General features: G+C 47.2%; 1 protein-coding gene across 5 annotated transcripts in view; it reads left to right on the top strand.

Moving 5' to 3' along the window:
* Nucleotides 1-18,504, top strand: part of tmod (tropomodulin) — a 143,356-nt gene extending 124,852 nt beyond the window's left edge. For all 5 annotated transcript variants that reach the window (XM_077627715.1, XM_077627716.1, XM_077627718.1 and 2 more), the window contains 3 exons: nt 6,309-6,452; nt 9,993-10,140; nt 16,181-18,504. In XM_077627715.1, coding sequence (XP_077483841.1) covers nt 6,309-6,452; nt 9,993-10,140; nt 16,181-16,224 — 336 coding nt within the window. In that variant the 3' untranslated portion in view covers nt 16,225-18,504. The remainder of the gene's footprint in view (nt 1-6,308; nt 6,453-9,992; nt 10,141-16,180) is intronic.
* Nucleotides 18,505-19,544: the final 1,040 nt, after the last annotated feature.

Raw genomic sequence — 19,544 nt, 5'->3', positions numbered from 1 at the left:
TTAACTAACAATAACCTGCAAAAGAAAGTAGGGTACGGAGTCAACCACAGACCTAAGTTTGTAGCCTGTAAGATGGGAATTATCTACGAGATCCCATTCAGCTGTGGTTCCGTTATGTAGGGCAGACGGGGCGCTGCATTAATAAACGCCTTCAGGAGCACAATAACTCTTTGAGCCAACACGGTGGGCAGCATTTAGCAAGGCACTGCCAGTCTTGTAAGATCAATGACAAGATGAAAAAAGTGTTTTGTACGCCGCTTTTCAAGCAAACGAAGATTATAGGCTGCGCGAAGGACCGGAAGGCACGCGAGATTTTTGAAGCCTGGAAAATTGCTAGATACGGTGTAGAAAAATGTGTTAGTGAAGCATCAATTCACCTGTATCAGAAGGAACTTGACTTTTTGGGTTGATAAGATTGTGTACTTTTGCTTTGGGCGTTAAGTTTGGTTGCGCATGCGTTGCTCTTGAAGGAAGCTTGTGTTTTTTCGTCCAATAAATCAGTTGTTAGTCTACGCTCGTCCTGTCTGCATCTTTTCTTTGTCCTGTCTCCTGCGTAGTTTTATGTCTTCAGAATGTCTTACCAACTAGCCTCTCATCACACACTTCTAGAATCAAAACTTGAACTCTTGTTTTAGTCGTTACGAGCACTTACGTCATTATTAGTTAGCCTTGTCTACTGGTTTTAAGACCTGCAAGAGGTAGTGAGACTAGAATTATTCACAAAATTCATGCCATCAAGGTAATTGCAAAACATTCCTATCGTCACTAGCTATAATGGCGCGAAATGCCAAAAGTTATATCTTGTCTCTGCGGTTTAGATTGCCTTCCCTTTTTCTGGCTGTTCAATTATTAAATCGTTGTGCATGATGAGCCCACATGTCAACGGGAAGCTGTGCAGCGACTTTGACAGCAGCATGCTTTATATCGATTGCATGCTTTTGTGCTATCAACTTGGCGGCTTTAATGGGAAATGCAGCCATATTGTCGCAAGAGGATGTGTTCACAGAAGGGACGGGGGCATTTGCAGCAGAAGAAACAGCCGCAAGGGCAGCTGAGCAATGCTAGCAAATCCAAGTGCAATCAAAGAAATTCAAACAAATCTAGAATTATTTAATTCATTCCTTTATTCCTTAATGAAATGCTGTCATCCATTGCAACCATGACTACTTCGAGCACTTCGCTAAATGGCTCATATTTCATAAGAAGTGCCCATGGAAGACCCCTTTACTGGAGCGTTTTAGGTATTGCTGATTTTCACGACCTAGAAGGATGGCCTCAGTTGAGACAGCATGGCGGAATCATGGAGGACTGGTTCTTGGGACGGCCTAAGGAGAATTGCGGTTGTTTTGAAATTTCATGGTAAACTCGTGCTTGTTTGTTGTTTGTGGCAACCGTGGAGTTTCTCAATTTTACCTGTAGGGAAAGGTCACGCTTCGGTAGTTCATTCAGCATGGAGAAATGCAGGAATGCCGGGAGGGTGCAGTTTCGTATTTGGCTTGGGTACAGTCTCGAGCCCGCTTATAGCGAACATGACGCTGCGTTTGTTTGTTACATCCCGAAGTTCGTAGTAAGCGGGCCACAGCTGTAAAGACAGTTGCTTGTCAAAACACAAAATTTTTTCTTTGCGGAAAAGTCTGTGATGGACGTCTGTTTTTGCAGCGCAGATCTGATGAGGGAGGTTTCCAGTTTATTTAAAGCACAAGCGTACTATCGCCGAGGCCCTTGGCTTATACAAGTTGTCTGAGGCTCTCTATGTAGCTCATTGCTACAGGCATGCGTATGGGTGCTGGCTGCAAATTTTCTTCTCATCTGATTCCTCCGCATCACTCTTGTCTCGCACTTCGGAAACGATGCCCTCATCCGTGCACGGTTCCACGGTGTCGGCATTGTCACCCGCAGAAATAAAATCACTCCAACCAATGTCATGACCCCCCCATGTCGGAGTTGACGACGCGCTGTCACAAATCGCCGCCGGGCTGGTCATCTTCCGAAGCATCAGGCTCGGCATCGGACACTGTGTTGACGAAGCCAGCCTTGCAGAAGCAGTTCCACTCGCCAGTGGCCGTCACCTCTGCCCAGTCACTTTCATCATCTCTACTGCTGAATACAGTGGAAATGGGCACGGTGTTCCTGTCTGCCATCCAGAATTACAACCAGGGCCCGAGATCTGAACGAAGCCAACGAAACGTCCGGCCTGCAACGCCGCAACAAGAGTGACAAAAGTGTGCGATGGGATAGACGTGCAACATGCACAGGCGGCAATCAAGCCAATCAAGCTCAAGATACAGACGCGCAGCACCAGCGGAGAGACCAATGAGGGGCGTCCGTGAGCATCAGTGCAGCCACCTCTTGGCTGCCACGGAAGGCCTGCTTCACGGAGCGTGGCCTCCACGATCGGCAACGGCGGCAGAGTGGTTGATTGCAGAGGCCACACTCGGATTTGCAAGAGAGTGAGGAGTCGAGAGAGGAGTTGAGTTGCGAGGAAGGGCGGGAGTGCAATCTTGGAAGGCGCGTCAGCGGTGAAGAGTAGCTCTCTCGAGACCGGCACGAAACGGGGCGGCTCGGGAAAACGTACCATGCGCCGGGCGCACAAAGGGGTCGGAGGCAGGTTATCTCACATCGCAGCGCCGGGTTTACGCCGTCCGTTTGCTGTAACCGATCAGCAGGGCTTAATGACGTTCGTTATATGCGTGATTTTGTGCCATTGAAACAATGTATATTTTTACGGTCGCGCAGGTCTTGTTCGTTATAAGCGAAAGTTCGTCTTAAGTGGGGCCGTTTTATGTGGGCTTGTCTGTATTAATAGTTGGGCATGAATCATGGATTCACTTAATCAAACCTCATAGAAATGCTGTGGAAGTTTCCATAGCAGTCTAGCACCTAACTTTCTTTTTAGTTAAATTTATTGAGGAAGTGAAAAATGCACTAGTAAGATAATTTAATCTGAGCACAGAGGAGAGGACCGTGGCAAAGCTGCTGATTCGTAGGCAGAGTCCACATTTTCGGCCCAACAGTAGCCAAGCCAAATACAAAACCTTATCTTCCCGGCATTCAGGCTGTGAATGAACTGCTTTCTAAGAAACTCTCACACACGATGGCGCCAGCTTTCTCCCCAGGTAAAGTTGAGAAACTATGGTGGCAACCTCATGTGTGCCAGTCTTCCATGTCTCGGGTGTGTAAAGGAATGAGCAATGGGCAAAGAAGAAATTGCCGTTTGTAGTTTGGAATTGGCCAGCGTGAAAGTGCAGTGGCAGACAGTTGACTTGCACTATGTAGAGAATTTAAAATAAATCACGCCATTGATGAAGCCTCTTGTAAAATGACAAAACTAGAAGCGTATTTTTTGCACTTAGCACTACACGTGGTGAAGAGGCAGCTATTTTTGTGCTGCTTGCGTAAAAAAACCAGTTGAAAAAGTCGATGTCTCTTATGTTTTAACTGTTAAAGCTGTACCCTTTCCTCTTTTTTTTTTTGTGCTCATAAATTTTATTCACTACATGCTATTTTAAATATCAATATAGATTTTTAATCATGTATATAGGTGAGAACATTGAGGTCACCTTTTTTTCCGCGCGCTGGTTTCGCGGGAACATTTACTCATGCCTAGTGCTTTCAGTTTGGTCGTAAGCAGTGGCCTTGCATAACGAATGCTAGGCAGCTATTTTGCAGTTCCTTCCACCTTATTCTATTCTCTTCTTAGTACCATCCACAAGTCTGACTGACTGATTCCGATGAGAGTGAGGGAATAACGAAGTGCAGCGAGTCGGAATGAAATGGAATTTGAATGAAATCATTATATCGCCCCTCACTCTGCTTGGATAACAAAACACCATATCACCATACACGCATGCCATAATAAGGGGCAGTCATGCATAAAATTACCTTATTCACGCTTGAAATGTGCCCGTTAGGGGTGTGCTCAGTGATGTTTGTTAACAAATAGCGCTATAGCACCTTGATTTACATGTGCTCTTCCAGTCCAAGCAAATAAACTTTTTCAAAACGTAGGTTTGATGCCTAATCACAACTCGGCTGTCATGGCTTGCAAGCATTCCTCTACATTGTGAAAGCATCCCGTTCTCATGGTCTGCCTATATTTCTTACACCAGAAGGACTCGCACAGTGACACAAAGCAGCTGTCTATCTTATTATGGTGGTGAACTGCTTATCATCATCATCAGCCTGACTACACCCAGTGCAAGGCAAGGGCCTCTCCCATGTCTATTGACCCTCTTCTTTGCCAGCTGCGCCCACCCTATGCCTGCAAACTTACCGTAAAAACCGGACTATAGGTCGGACCGGAATATAGGTCGACCCCCCAACTAAGCAATCCTAAAAATGAAAAAAATATTTTTCAGTGGCAAAAGTACTGAAAGACACCCTTACCTTGAAACAAATGCGACTCAGCCGGTTGCACAATGGTGACAGTATTTATTTAAATGCTGCTCGCATGTGCACCTGGCTAAGTTTTTAACAGCATCGCGCGACCATCGACCCACGTGCTTGTCAGCACCTTATTAACGGCGCTGAGCGGCGAAACAAACGAGATACGCGCATGTGTACACATGCGCTTACTTTCGCTATTTCGCCGCTCCGTGCCGTGATGATAAGGTGCTGACAAACACGCGGGTCGATGGTCACGCGATGCTGTTAAAAATTGGCCGGGTGTGCAGTACACAGAAGGACACAAAGAGCGCAAGCGCTACTCCGAATCAGAGTCGTCCGAACTAGAGTCCGATGACGAGTGCTTCTCGCTGCCCACGTCCCATAGAGCATCGTCCTCTGTGCCGTCCAGCGCGTTGCTTGTGCAGCATTTTCTGAAAGACTTGCGCACCATCTCTTCGGGGAGAGATTTCCACGCCGACGACACCCAGCCACAAACAGTCGCAAGCGGTGGACGTTGCAGGCGGCCGGTGGAGGTAGTCGGGTTATCGCCCAGCATCCATTCATTATAGAGTTCGCGCACTCTATCTTTAAACGGCTTATGTAGCACAACGTCTAGTGGCTGCAGCACAGATGTCAGTCCACCAGGGACGACCACGAGGTCCGTCTTCCCGTCGCACAGGGCCTGCTTTACGTTGGCCTCGAAATGAGTCCAGAACGAGCATGTTCGCTCGCTCAAAGAGAGCACCAGGTCGCCGCTTCCAGACGAGCCGGACCCACTCCAGCATCAACGATTCGTTCATAAAACCGTTTTCATTAACCCGGACATTGACGTCTCGTGTGAATTCCTCTTTCGGCAATGTTTTTCTTTTAAAAATGATGAAAGGGGGCAGCTTCTTCCCATCAGCTGTACATGCGAGCATCACAGTGAACCGCGAGTGCTCGTTGCCCGTTGTTAGAAGCTTGATTTGCTTGGCTCCTTTCTCGGAAACAGTCCGGCTTGAGGGCATATCGAACCACACTGGCGTTTCGTCGGCGTTTCCTATCTGTCCTATCATGTAGTCGCGTTGCTGCCGAAGCGCAATTACATATCGCTGAAACTCGATTAGCTTGTCCTCGAATTCTTCGGGCAGTTTCTGGCACAAAGAAGTACGGCGCCGTAGTGCAAAACTCTTCCTTTTCATGAAACGCCGCACCCAGGATGGCGAGCCCTTGAATTGCGCCCTCGTCAGTCCAGAGGCACGCGCGATCTCTACCGCTTTAAAAACGGATGGATTCAGCAGTCACAGGCAGCGATCTTGCACGAAGCTCCCGGACGAAATCCGCAACCTTGTTTTCCAGTTCTGGATACGCTGCAGTCCGCCCACGAAATGAAGTTTTCTTTTGGTTGCTGCAAGCAACCAAAAGCTGCTTCTGCTTCCGCCAGTAGCGAATGCATTTTTCCGACACTCCAAATTCGCGCTGTGTTGCCAGATTGCCGTTAGCTTCCGCGTACTCGATCGCCTTTTTCTTGAAGGCGACGGTGAATTGCCGTCGGCTTCTGCTCATTTTTAAACAAAATGTGAAACAATGCAAACGCAAAATGACGGTGCTACAATGTCGCCATGCCACGTCGCGCTGCTGCTGATGTCGATGGCGGCTGTTTACTTCATCCGCCCATTGTTGCAAGACTTCCGTAGTTTTTCCGCCAATGTCCGGTATATAAGTCGAGGGTCGACTTTTCGCGATGGTTTTTTGAAAAAAGTTTGACCTATATTCCGGTTTTTACGGTAGCTGCACATGGATCCTTCGTAGATTGGTTTGCGTGCCACCGCAGCGGGGTGTAGAGTTTGTGAAAATAGCCAATTGAAAATAGATAAATGCATAGTACAAGCGAATGCATGGCGCTGTTGCTGATGGACAGAGGGTCGTCGTGTCTTGTGCAGCGCCTCATTGAAGCCGTGCGGCAGAACAAGACGCTGAAGTCCCTCAACGTTGAGTCCAACTACATCAGCGGCCCAGTCATAAAGGATCTGGTGGAAGCCGCCAATGCCCAGCAGTCTCTCGAGGAGCTCAGGGCATCGAACCAGGTGGGCCACTTCTGCCATTTATATGCGACTTCCATTGGCTCCTCTTTATTTATGAGCTTGGTTTGAGGTAAAATCTGTGTAGAGGAATGGCTGTCTCCACCATTTGGGGAAAAGTCTGATTTTGTGAGGAACTGTTAAGTGAAGTGCTCAAAGCGAAATGGCTTCAGGCAACTTGAGGAAAGTTGTGTGAGTGATTTGTTTGAGGAAGTCATTCATTACATGCGTGATAACTGGTTTCTATCTTGCACACACTGATCGGTGCAAATATATTACTGTTAATCACTGCAGCAGCTATGGCGGTTATGAGTGCCCTCCGAGGCTGCTGCTAGGTGTGGAGACAGTCATTTAGTGTGGAAATTGAGATTGGTAAAATGCATAGCTCTGGAAATAGCAGCAATGAAGGATGTGTGCACACTACAAATATAAAGTGACATAAAAACACACAGCTGTAATGAATTTGGCAAGCAGGCCTCTTGGGGCCATTGGAGCCATTGGGGCCACTAGGTGTTCCAGACTGACATGTGAAGTGGGTGTCGCAAATGCTGGCTCCGAGATTTAGTGAGGCGTCGCAATTCGCGGTGCAATCCTTGAGAATGGGTTTGCTGATTTCCACAGGAAACAGCACAGTTGTGTAACTTTGCCGCTTTTAGTTGATATTTTCGAAAGTGTATCCCAGCAAAGTGCATTTGGGGAGCAGAGACCTGCATAGTGATTTTGCTGGATAACAAAATTGTGTGCACGCAGGTTAGGCATCACAGGCATTAACGGCGAGTTTTTATGAAGCATCGTTTACTGCAGGGGTTCTCAAGCTTTTTTGCCCTAAGGAACCCCAACAGCCTTCAACATGTGCCTAAGGCCCCCCCCCCCCCCCACAACAATCTGTCGTCACAACTGGTTGATGTTGTTTGTGAATCGACCACATGTGCTTTTTTCTTGCTGTTTCATTCACTTTTGTAAGTACCATGTTTGCACTCGTAATTTGTGCATTTTTTTCTTTAAATTGTGGCTTCCAAAAAGGGGCACGCAAATTATGCGAAAATTTTTTTGAATACATCCTAAAAAAATCTCTACAAAAATCATAACGCACAATATATATACTGTATACTGCCAAGGTCATAACACATAAGATATACTGTATACTGCCACCTATACGTAATCTCCCAGATCCCACCACTTCCTGGCCAACAAAAAAGTTGACTCAAATATAAGACGCATACCCCCTCCCACCCGCCTCATGTTATTAAGTTCCCTTCAGAATGGCAGGGTGGCCTGTATGCAGCTCAAAGCAATAAATGTACAATAATACAATCGCAAATCCAGCAGTCAGAAGCAAATGGAACTAACATGCGATAAAACGGCGCCCTCGCGTGCGGCCCGGCTGACTAGCGGCAAACCGAGCACGAACGGTTCAGTAGTTTCGGATTTTGACGTGTGGTAACTGTTCGTCCGGGACAGCGGCCGCCAAAGACTGCCAGCGCAAGCAACCCGGGTAAAAGCTGTGCAATTCGTCGCCTAGACACTCGCACCTTTCGCACCTGCACACGACGATGTGGCTGCCTCCTCCCCTCATTTCGACAGATACCGCTTTTGCAACACAAATGGGTTCACCGGTGGCAAAACTCTGCCCCAGTGCTGCCGATGCCATTGAATCGCCCGGAAAAACGCCCGATCAGGCGCTCACGCTTTCTTTTTGTCTTGGCTGGGCTCTAACTCAGCGGTGCGGCCCACACTTCCGTCCCACACAAGTGCACTTACCGTATTTACACGATTGTAAGTCGACCTATTTTTTTAAATTTGAAAATCCGAAGTAGGGGGGTCGACTTAAAATCGAAACAAGAACATCGCACTATAAGTAAAGGTGAGTAAAACGAGATATCAGGAATTCTGCAGTGTGGTTGCATTTTTGCTGCGTGGCTCCGTCGCATCGCTCTTGGTGCTGGCTTTGAGCAGCTGCTATGTCAACGCGCAGAACAGGCATCCCCTACCCGCGCGCTCAGGCGGCGGCTGATGGCGGCTATCGATAAACAGCTAGCAAACTGGCACCCCACACGTGGCTGCTGACTGCGGTTGCTGATAAACGGCGGCGGCCTGATAACGCAATCGCATTCTAAGGGAAGCTGAAGCGTCCAACAAGTTTTTTTTTTACTCTCAAATGCGCGCTCGGCGCTCAAGGGAGCGTTAATAGTTTATGGAAGTACTGCTGTTCCAATCGAGGCGGCACCCCCACTCGGAACGGCAGCGGTGCCGGGGAGTGTCGGCAGCCGACGGAAGAGCCGACGCCATTCACTCGTACTCTCTTTTTGGCTCTGACGCATTTGACTACTGCCGGCTGCGTTTCACAAGTTTTTAAAGTAGTGCTTCTTCAGTCATCATTTGTGCTCCAGGTCCGCCAAGCAACTGGCGCTCATTCACGGCTACATTCAAGATGGCTGCCATTTTTTATGCCGAAGAAACAAACAGCCGCACGCTGGGCCACAAATTCGATATTCACAATGGGTGATACAGGTGTGGCGGCTGCAGCGAGGAAAATTTTCAGCTGCATCACGCGATGTCGTGATGTGGCTGTTTGCGAAGTGTGGGATTTCGCTGGATGACGACGTTAGAACGACGTGCTGTGAGACCACAGCAGGGATCACGGCGGCAGCGCTAGTGAGGACGATGGTGCAAGTGTGGACGAGTAGTCCAGTGACTAATACATTTCCGTTTTGGAATGTGCCCATGGGCGCGCCCGCGCGCGGCAGCTGATAGCGGCTGGCAATAAACGCCGGCCACTGAATAATGCTATTGCGTTCAACTATTGAAGGCCATGCTTAAATAACCCCGGAAGTTTTTTTTATTTTTCGGAAATGTGATTTGTGGGGGTCGACTTACAATCGTGTAAATACCTCATGTTGCCTTGTGTGCCATACCACTTCCACGCCACCTTGCCGGCGTTCTAAACGTATTATGTTTTTTGATGCTCAGCATCTTGGCGTGCTACCAAGGTCTGTGCTGTGGATGGCGCAGACACTGATGGCACGAAACAGAGAAAGAGGTAATGCTCAGAAATGGGTTTTAATAAACCGGGTACTGTGTCTGCTTCACGCATGCCCGCCATTAGTGTGCTGGAAAGGAGGTACAGGCGAGTGTGGGTGCTCGCGAACCCACAAAAGCAGGCCGCGGAACCCAGTTTGAGTTTAGTGAGAGACCGTGGAAATAATCACTGTTGTGAAATTAGTGCAACATCAGTGAAAACAACCAGGGAGTTGTATTAAAATCGCTTAAGAAACGTCAAAAAGTTTTCGGAGGCCAGTTTTCTTTGCATCTTGCAGATTGTGATGGTCATGCTTTATAAAATCAAAGAAAACCTTGCCCTGAAACTTAAAATGAACTCCCGAGACTGCCAGAGTAAAAACATGCATTGAAATGCTATAGAGCACGGCTGTGGGAGCTGTGATAGGTGTACAGCCAACGTAGTGCTAAGATATCACCTATTTTAGGTTGAGCTTCTGCTCTTGGTGACTTTTGTGTTTTTGTGTTTTTTTTCTCTAATTCCTTTAGAGGCCCATGATCCTTGGAAACAAGATTGAGATGGAGATTGCACGACTGGTGGAGAAGAACCGAACCCTGCTGCGGCTGGGCATTTCATTCGACGTTCCTGATGCGCGCATGAGGGTGACGCAACACCTGCAGAACAACTACGACCGCTGTGAGTGAGAGTGTGCACTTCTACTCTAGTGTATGTGTAGCGCAGTTTTTGCTGGAAATTTGCGGTTGAAGGGCATTTTATATTTGTATCAGGCAGTGCAAGTTTATTGTTGCTTCTAGGGAGCGCAGTTCACCTCTCGAAATGCCAGTTTGGCAGCATGCCGCTACACGAGGAAGAAAAGTGCAGTTTTGATTGGACCTCTCTGCAGTAATGTGCTGTGCATACACCTAGCCTCCTTGTCCACCATTTTCGCGAGGTGAAGCAGGTTCACAGGTGTCTCCTCCAACAGTGACCCGGCGAAATGCCGGCAATATATTAGCCATCTGAACCCATGTAGATGTGCGTGCACCAGTTTCTGCGCTGAAGAAACAAGGCACTGTGTGGTTCAGCAGTGTTCTTGGGTCAGGCGTTAAGCAGATTAAATTAGCGCTGATAGCATACTGCATGGCAGGTGTGTGTGTCCATGAACTGCAAGCACACATCTGCTTAGGCTCGAAGATGCCAGGACTGCTGCAATCCAAACTACAGTATTCCCCACAGAGTAAGGCCATGCTAGCATTACACAGGAGTTTTGTAGCGATAGCTACATTACGGTAGCATTTCGAGCCCTCAACGTGGCGGTGGCATGTGACCGTGGCGCGCAGCCATGGCGTGGCGGCGCCGCCACCGTCACGTGGTTGGTCACGTGACCAGCCACGTGGTGCGGAGCAGCTGCTGCTGCCGGCGGCGCGGCAGGTTGGCGAAACTGAGCTGCAACAGCTGTGCGCATGCCCCATGTCAAGTGGGACGAAGATGAAGAAGGAACGCCCAGCAAAATGGAGCGGCGAAAGACTGACTTTGCAATTCAACTGAGCAAGTTCCACTCGGCCAACTGTAGCTATCGCGTCACTCCAGGTTTAACCAGAGCTAAACCAACACCTTTTTTTTTTTTTTTGCTATTCAGGGAAGCTGACTGTTGATGTGTATAACACGAAGTATGTGAAGTGTGTTTTAGCCGAGTGGAGCAAGTTTGCTAAACTTGCATTGAGACCACAGTGTTCTGAGGTCAATGTCGCTTAAGTTAATCATGTGAAACTGCATGATTGGCACTATAGGCAATTGTCATTCACTGAAAGAGACCCTAAATTTTTCTATGAGACACAGGCATAAGTTTTACGTTCGAAGTTTTACTCTCAGCCTCAGGCTCATCTCACTGGCGTATATGTAGATGCATCTCCGTTTATTTTTGTCTAAATCATTCCGGACATGCTGCTTTATATTGTGCGTTACCACTAGGCGAAATCTCAGGTCAAATTTGGAGTGAAGAACGGCAGATTCTTATCCCTGAGACCATTAATCACATTATTGCAAGTCTGTCCTTTGTATGTGTGTAAGCCACCTCCGTGGCATATTTTGACTCCGTGCCATGATCAGACGGTCTAATTGGTACTGGGAACTTGTGTTGATGCTCGGAAATTACTGCAAGCTGCTTGGGTGTTACTTTGTTTTTTTTAAGAACCAGCCTTGACTCACAGTTGTGATTTGACTCATGGGTAATGTGCTTGTACATCCATGTGCACTTCCCTATTCCCGCCGTTGCCTACTGTACCCTTCTTTCTTTCCATCTCTCCCTCCCCTCGTGCAGAGTAGCATGCCAGAGATAGTAGCTCATGATGACCTCTCTGCATTTGTTTTTAAATAAGCCTGTTTTTCTGGCGGCAAGTAGTATAGTATTTAAAAGATGTGGAGTATGTTATATATTGTGTATTTGAATTGCAAGAATTTTCTTTTAAATAGGAACAAATAGTGCAAATTGTGCCTCTATAAGTACTCAATAAGTTCTTGAACTTTGAATAATTGGAACGAATTCGCAGTTTCTTTCAGTTTTTAATTATCTAGTCGACTGCAGCGTGAGTGTGGAAGAATATCACTCTGCTGCGTCTCGCTCCTGGTCTTCAAGGCCTTGATGAGGTGTAGCGCGAAAGCATGGCGAGATGTAAAACGGAGTGCTAGACGCCGAAAACCGGTGTACTTGTGTGTTGTCACAATGCCAGATGCTTGCTTTGTCGATGTCAACAGGTGTTCAGTGGTCCCTTTTGATTGAGCTGAATTTTGAGTCGTCTACTTTTCAACATTGGTGAACTGCAGATATTAGGCACAGACGTAGACAGCGTGAATAGGCATGCCAGCTCCAGCCGCATTGAACACCAAGTATGAAATGGAGTATAGGTAGTTAGGGGTGCAGGTGATGGGGGCATTCTTGTTGGTATTAACGATGCATAGCTTGTAATTGGGTAACCACAAGGCATGGCTGTAAGCAACAAACTGAAATGTTTGTGCATGTGTGTGCATGCCAAACATGGCTGCTGCAGTCTAGTCTGTAGTGTATCAAGTCAGTTGTAATTCGAAAGTGGTAACACTAGAGCAGTGCAAAAGATGTGTGCTGTCAGCATTCCCTGGTGTTCACTACATGTCTCGGAGAGCCATGTGTATGAAAATAGATGGGAGCGCCAACCCAAAAATATGCTACCTTGTGGCCCATCTGGTTCTGCTTTATGATTCTGTGCATGCGCATTGTGACAGTATAGTGCCCAGCTCAGTTGTCATCTACACCAGCCCTGAGAAAAGAAAAAGCTGGGAAGGAGGACCTTGTGGCAGTCTCTTGAAACCTAGTTGCAATCATAAGAGGAGGAGGCTAGTCAGAATTCCACATTTCCCTTCTCTCGACAACTTCCGGTTTCTCCTCCTGGCTTGTTTGGCAGTTCATTAAACAATGATTTTGGCTCGAAAGCGTGTGCATATGCAATATTAAAGGCAGCACACGCCACGAGGAGAAATAGTGGCGTATTTGCATGCTATTAATTTTGGTGTAAAAAAAGAAATGGACAAGATTGGTTTGTTGAAAAACAGGAGCCAAACGACTGTATTGCATATTGAAAAGTGTAGCGCTAATACATTGTGCCATAGAACAGATGGGAGTGAACTCTTAATTGAGATTTTATCCGTTTTCATGAATTCTATCCTATTTGCTGCCAGGTGTACTCCAGGCAACGCTGCCAAAGCTAGCGTGCCTGTTCGCACTGGCTGAGTCTGTGCCAAAAAAAGTAGTTTGCCACCCAACCACAGTAACCATGGCATATTTTGTGTGACATATCTCAAGTACCATGAATGACAACCACCTGTGCTTCGTTTTACCTATCGCCACAGTTTCGGCCTGCGACTCATCGAGACTTAGAGAACTAAAAATGACATGTGGCGGTATGATACGCGGCTGGTAGGGCGAATCGCTGCCACACCATCTGCACCTAAAAAGTAGTCCACACTCAGTGAAAATTATAGCCAGAGGGCCCGAACTGGCCCGAACACTGAGCGCCTCACAGCTTTTACCGTGATTTTAGGTGCTACCACTTCATTTTATACTGCTCTTTGTTTTCGTTCAAACGATGACCGAGGTGAGGCTTCGAGGAGAACAAATTATACATGGCAGAGTAATAAGGTTTCGCGGACGCATTCCATTCGCAGCCTCCGCAGCGCTGCCTGCTAAGTATATAGAACGGAGTATATAGTGCAGCTTAGCTGGAAGCTGGGGGATTGTATTGTTGAGAGAATGGACTCGTGCATCACAATAATAGGAGGACACTGCCAAAAGTAACAGGCTGTGGCTTACAGTAGAATCACGATAAACGAAAGTTGGTTAAACGGAATCAACGCTTAAATGGAACAAACGCCTCGCAGTTGGTTGGTTTTGTATTAAGGCAATGTGAAAAAAATCTCGTTAATCGGAACTCAATTGTCCGACAACCGTATAAACGGAACCGAAAATAGACTTGAAACCGCAACTTGACGTGCACGCACAGCCCCATCGCGGTGCACATCACTGCCCCCCCCCCCCCCCCTCCCTATTTCCGTCTTTGGTTTCCGGTTTTCTTGTACACTGCAACCGCATAGCTTGCCTTCTGTCACAGTGTGCTTGCAGTTGTGTTAAGCTACGCTTAAGCCTTACATCCGCTGTTCAGCGTCGTCTGCGACATTTCGTCGCGAAGTCAGCATCCGATGGCAGCGCAGAAGCAACCTCACAGTGCCCTTACGTTAGAAAGGAAGGTGGAGATAATCAACGACTTCGAGAGTGGTCGCTTAACAAAAACAGCGCTTGCGACGAACTACGCTGTCCCCAAGAGCAGCCTCACGAGGATACTTCAGGACAAGGATAAGCTGTGGCAGGCTTTCGGGACGTCACGCTTTGGCCCTCAAAGAAAACAACTGCGGGTGGCCAACCACGAAGATTTGGAGAAGTGCCTGGTGGTTTGGCTGCGGAGAGCCCGCAGTGAAAACATTCCGATCAGCGGGCCACTCATTCACGCGCAAGCAGAAGAATTTGTTCTGCAGCTCGGCATCGAAGGTTTCTCATGCAGCGAAGGGTGGTTGACGAGATTTAAAGATCGGAATGGCATAGTGTGTCTTGCCATTTCAGGGGAGGCTGCCGCTGCAGACACGACAGCATGCGGGGACTCGCGAGCAAGACAGCTTCCCAAAATTCTGCAGGAGTACGACCCAGAGAACATCTACGGTGTAGGAGACAGCACTGTAAATTAAATTACTACCGTCAAAATCCTTGTCATTCAAAGGAGAGAATGCACCGGGAAGAAGCTGAATAAGGACAGATTGACTGTCCTGATCGTGGCCAACATGACGGGAAGCGAAAAATCAAAGCCGCTAGTGATCGGGAAATCGAAGCACCCTCGCTGCTTCAAAAATGTCGCAACCTTGCCAGTTTCTTATCAGGCCAATGGCAAGGCATGGGTGACTCAGTCCATTTTCAGGGAATGGATTTATTGTGAGGATGCGCTGTTCTCGTGAGTTTTATTCGAGAGTTTTATTCCTCGTCGAAAGCTGCCCTGGACATGGAACTGTGCCGGGTCTGAAGTCCATACAGTTGGAATTTCTGCCAGCAAACACCACAGCACTGCTGCAGCCCATGAATCATGGTGTGATCCAAGCGCTCAAGTCGCGCTTCCGCAAAAACCTTCTCCTGAGGATGCTGTTATGCATGGACAAGGGGAAGGACTACAGGGTCGATGTACTGCACGCCATTTACCTCCTTGATGATGCTTGGCGGCAGGTGAGTGCAACGACCATTGCCAGCTGCTTCAGACATGCAGGGTTTGCCTCAGCTACAGAAGAACACTGCACACTGGATGAGCTTGATGTCCAAGATGCAGCCGAAGAAGAGCTGCTACTGCAGAATTGTGCTGCGATGCGCGTACAGTTTGACGAGTATGTTCAAATTGACAGTCACGTGGCAACACGCCCGGAAAACACCGTGGAGAGCATTGTAGCTCATGTCTGTCCCCCCAATAAAAGCGAAGACGAGGAGGAAGAAGTCGAAAACGAGACTGCCGACTCTGATCCTGTGGTGACACCTGCACAGGCGGAATCGGCAGTCCAAATGCTGAAGAGTTTCTTCCAACGAGAAGAAGGTTCTGAGCTGTTTTTGAGCAGCGTGTCTAGTATGGGTGGCGCCATTCAAAGAAAACGGTTGCAAGAGCTAAAACAAGGAAACATGAAGTCCTTTTTTACAAGCCAATAAATGGCAGTTCCCACTGATTTCTGCGTAATAAGAGGACTATTGACGTTTTTTTTTTTAATTTCAGTAGTGCTTTGAAAAAAAAAAAGTTCACTGCTTACTGCTTTTGTGCAATAAAGTCTGTGCCCATAGTGTACCGTTTTCTTTATTATCTAGATTTTGCATTTGAGATCCGCTTCCGCGGAGACTGCCAACTGCGTGCACACCTGTCTCGTCAGGGCCTAGCAGCGTGGAACGGATGGCGAAATTCTCAACCTTCTCTCTCTAAACGAAACTCCTGATAAACGGAACATATTTTCCCGGTCCCTTGAGGTTCCGTTTAACGAAAGTCCACTGTATTTAGGGGATGTCTTTTTAGAGGCCTCTGAGAGTGTCATGCTGCCTCAGTTTTTCTCTTTCTGATACGAGTGTGCTTTGTTGTGAACTTTATGGGAAGGTTGTTGCATACAGCATTTTTTTTTCTTTTCTCCATTTCAGTGCGGCTGAGGCGCAACGCTTCGAGCAGCACCATAGCTGCCTAGGGGAGCCTCCTCGTCCAAGTCGCCATCTTTCCCGATTTGTTTTTTTTTTTGTCTCTCTAAACATTGTATCCTAGAGGCAAAGGGTGGGACTGCCCCATTGCCTGCACCGCAGCAGAAGCAGCAACAGTGTCCCTGATTTCTATCGTTCTTTTTTTTTTTTTTTGGTGTGTGCAAGTGTGTGTTGGAGCTCCTGCTGTCCTCCTTGATTGCGACGCCAAGTGTACAGCCAGCAGCGAAGATCCCCTGGTGCATTTTTTTCTTATATTTTTTTTTTGTATTTCTCTCTCCTGTCCTGCTTCTCCTCAGAAAAGCCTTCATGATGTCAAAGGAGCTTTGCAAAAGGGTGCACAGCGTTGCTGGGTTGTTAGTACGGTGTTCACAATGCAGAGCTGATTTTTTTTTTTTTTTACGGTTTACAAACTCTAAGGATGACTTACAGTTGCCGCTCTTTTGAGTGAGAAGCAAGCTGATGCAAGAGTGCTTGAAGACGGACTTGGTCCTTTTTTATTGACCATGTGCTCATAGATTACAAGCGAGTGCCTCTGCATTGTATTCGCTGTGGTCAGTCAGTTACTGATGGTTGCTGTGGTCTGACCCAACAGTGTTCATTTTATTGTAGTCTTGGGCTGCGTACTAGAGAGAGGTCTTGCAGCGGCTCATCTTTATGCCACGAAACTCAAGGAGCTATGCATGGAACTTTTATTGTTCAAAGAAAAGGGAGGGCCCAGTTCACAGGGTGGACGAGAGACGAGTTGTGCAGCTGGTTTACGGTAGATTGCTGCCACATCAAAATGCCATTTTCAAGTGCACCGCCCAACCAACCGTGCCAGCTAAGTACGCATTTAAGGAAAGCAGGTGCACTTGATTTTGCAGTAACACGCTGCAGTTTGGCTTGCAAGCAATCTGCTGTACGGATAGAAGTGGTGAGCTACCCATAGAGCTTTGTGCTGAAGTGCTAAAAAGAATGCTTCGATCATGGGGCTGACATAGTGGCCGGCATGGTACCCACTCTCCCCCTCCATTTTAGTGAGGTGCTGCGTGTGTGTAAGCTTCTGTAGAGACTTGTGTTGCAGGTTGTACATTGTCTTTTCACATCAACACTCATTTTCTTCGTGTAGCGTGACTCATCACACAGTGGTGTGTGTTGCGACCTCATCTCCACCACATCTGTAGACCGGTGTTTTTCGTTTATTTCCTCTTCTTTATTTTCTCATCATCGGAGGCAGCCTTTCCTCCTTGTCATTTTTTCTTTTTTTCCACGTGGAGAAGGAAGAAAGGTTGTGCCTGTTGTCCACTCCTTCATTTTGCTGTGTGACGACAAAAAAAAAATCGAATCGGACAAGCTCATGCAGCGAGGCTGTTGGTGCCTCAGCGTCACGTTACACTGGTCCGTTGTGCTTTACCGCTCTGGCACTGCCTCTAGGATGCCTGACGTTTTATTTTTTTCTTCGTTCGTTTCACTTCGTTACCACCGTGTACAGGCGACATTGGAGGTGTTATGAAACGTTTGCACCTGTGCGTAAGCAAAAGACGTGCGTGTTCCATACGTCCATCGTTGCAACAACTTTTTTGTACAGGATTTAATTTGCACGGGAAGTAGTGAATTGGTTGCCTTACTTTGTTTTCTTACTTTTTGTTAATATTTTTTTTGTAAGGAAGTAAGCCTTGAGTATATTTTATCAATTGTTGAGTGCATACTTTCTTGATGACGTGCACTCAATATGGAAGTGTGTCGTGGGCAAGGCTGCATCAACACATCCTGGTGAAAAGGAAGTGGCCAGGCATTATGTTTAAGCATCAAAGGTGGGTGTGGGACAATCTCAACATCACCACTGAGCTTGCAACTTGTGTTCGCGAAGCACGCTAGCATGTCCTAGAGTTTCGCGTGCTGCGTCGGTTCCCAGTTAATCTGCGAGCCGGCCGACGCCACATTTCATGCGGCGAACCTTGTTGTTTTCACTAAGCTGTACATAAGTGCATTGTTTTCTTTTGTTGCCACTTCTGACAGCTTTTTGTTTTTCTTTTCTACGTTTGTTATGGCATTTTTGTATCGGTCGCTTTTAATTTGCAGGGTTCGACGATTTAGCAATGGGAATGCTTCTTTCATAAATGCCCGTGCTAGCTGTTTGAGAGTCTTGCGTGGTGCTGCCATGAGCGGACACAACCCCTTGCTTTTTTCTCGTTCACCATGCACCACATATATTCAGTGCTCAGAGCCACGTCTTGAGCTTCTACCATGCTATTTGTGTATACCTTGAGTAATAAACTTAAGCAAACGAGCATGGTCTTGTCCTATTTCACTGACTGGCACTTGCTGTATTGAACTCTGCGATACCTCTCCCGCCCCCTTCCTCTTGCAATTTTTTCGTGCAGGAATATCATTCAAAGTCCACTGATAGGGAGAGGCTTACCGAAAAACTTGCAGGTAGACCACATTATGGTGAAACTGATACTGTCAGATGGTGCCCGCTGTAAATGAAATGAGTAATAGTAGGTTTAACACTTTTATTTAAATTGGTTATAGGCTGCAACGAAGCAAATCGACCTCAGCGGTGGCCTAGTAGTTTGAGTATCTGCCTCGCATGCGGGAGGTGTGGGGTTCGATCCCCAGTGCCGCCGGGTACCCACCGGTGATACAATGGGTACAAGCTTTCCGTTGTTTGGTGCTCGGTTTAGGGTGAAATGCCTGGGGAAATGGGTCTTTGACCTCGCCTTGTGAAATGAAAACTACCTTGTGCCATGGCACTCTTTGGCCACAGCTGCCCTTGTGCCATAGAAATTCATCTCCATCAGCTACAACAAACCAAGAATAACACCAGAAGGATGTCAGTCAAAGCGAAGTAACTTTCTGTTTGTGCAGAGGTATGTAAATGCAGTTTTCTTAACATGTCTCCCATATAGTGAAAACATGCTTTCTGCTTGGTAGTACTAACTGTAAAGAGTAGAAGGCATCTCTGTCTATGCATTAACTTTCGAGGGCATTGTGCTGTTTAGTTTCTGATATGCCCATGACAGCAGTGCCTTCATGGTTCAAATCAAATTAGTTTAGCCCTCGTACATTCATTGCTAATGCCAATAAGGTCCCAGAGTCGAAGGATAAACAGGAGTCGTGCTTTCAGAACAAGCGTAAAACAATGCATATTAGTATAACATTGGACTGAAATGCAAAAGTTAAAAACCAAATGAAAATGAGAAGATTAACGTAACGAAAAGGGTTCAAGCTTAAGGACAACGCAGCGAGCTATCGAAACATAAACGATAGTTGTAACGCTGAGACCGGAAGCGGCAGAGTGGTCGAGAGAACAAACACGGGTTAATGA

This window comes from Amblyomma americanum, chromosome 6, assembly GCF_052857255.1.
Source record: "Amblyomma americanum isolate KBUSLIRL-KWMA chromosome 6, ASM5285725v1, whole genome shotgun sequence".
In the NCBI taxonomy this organism is placed as follows: Eukaryota; Metazoa; Arthropoda; class Arachnida; order Ixodida; family Ixodidae; genus Amblyomma; species Amblyomma americanum.
The sequence above is the reverse complement of the archived record's forward strand: the minus strand, read 5'-3'. Positions and strand labels throughout refer to the sequence as shown.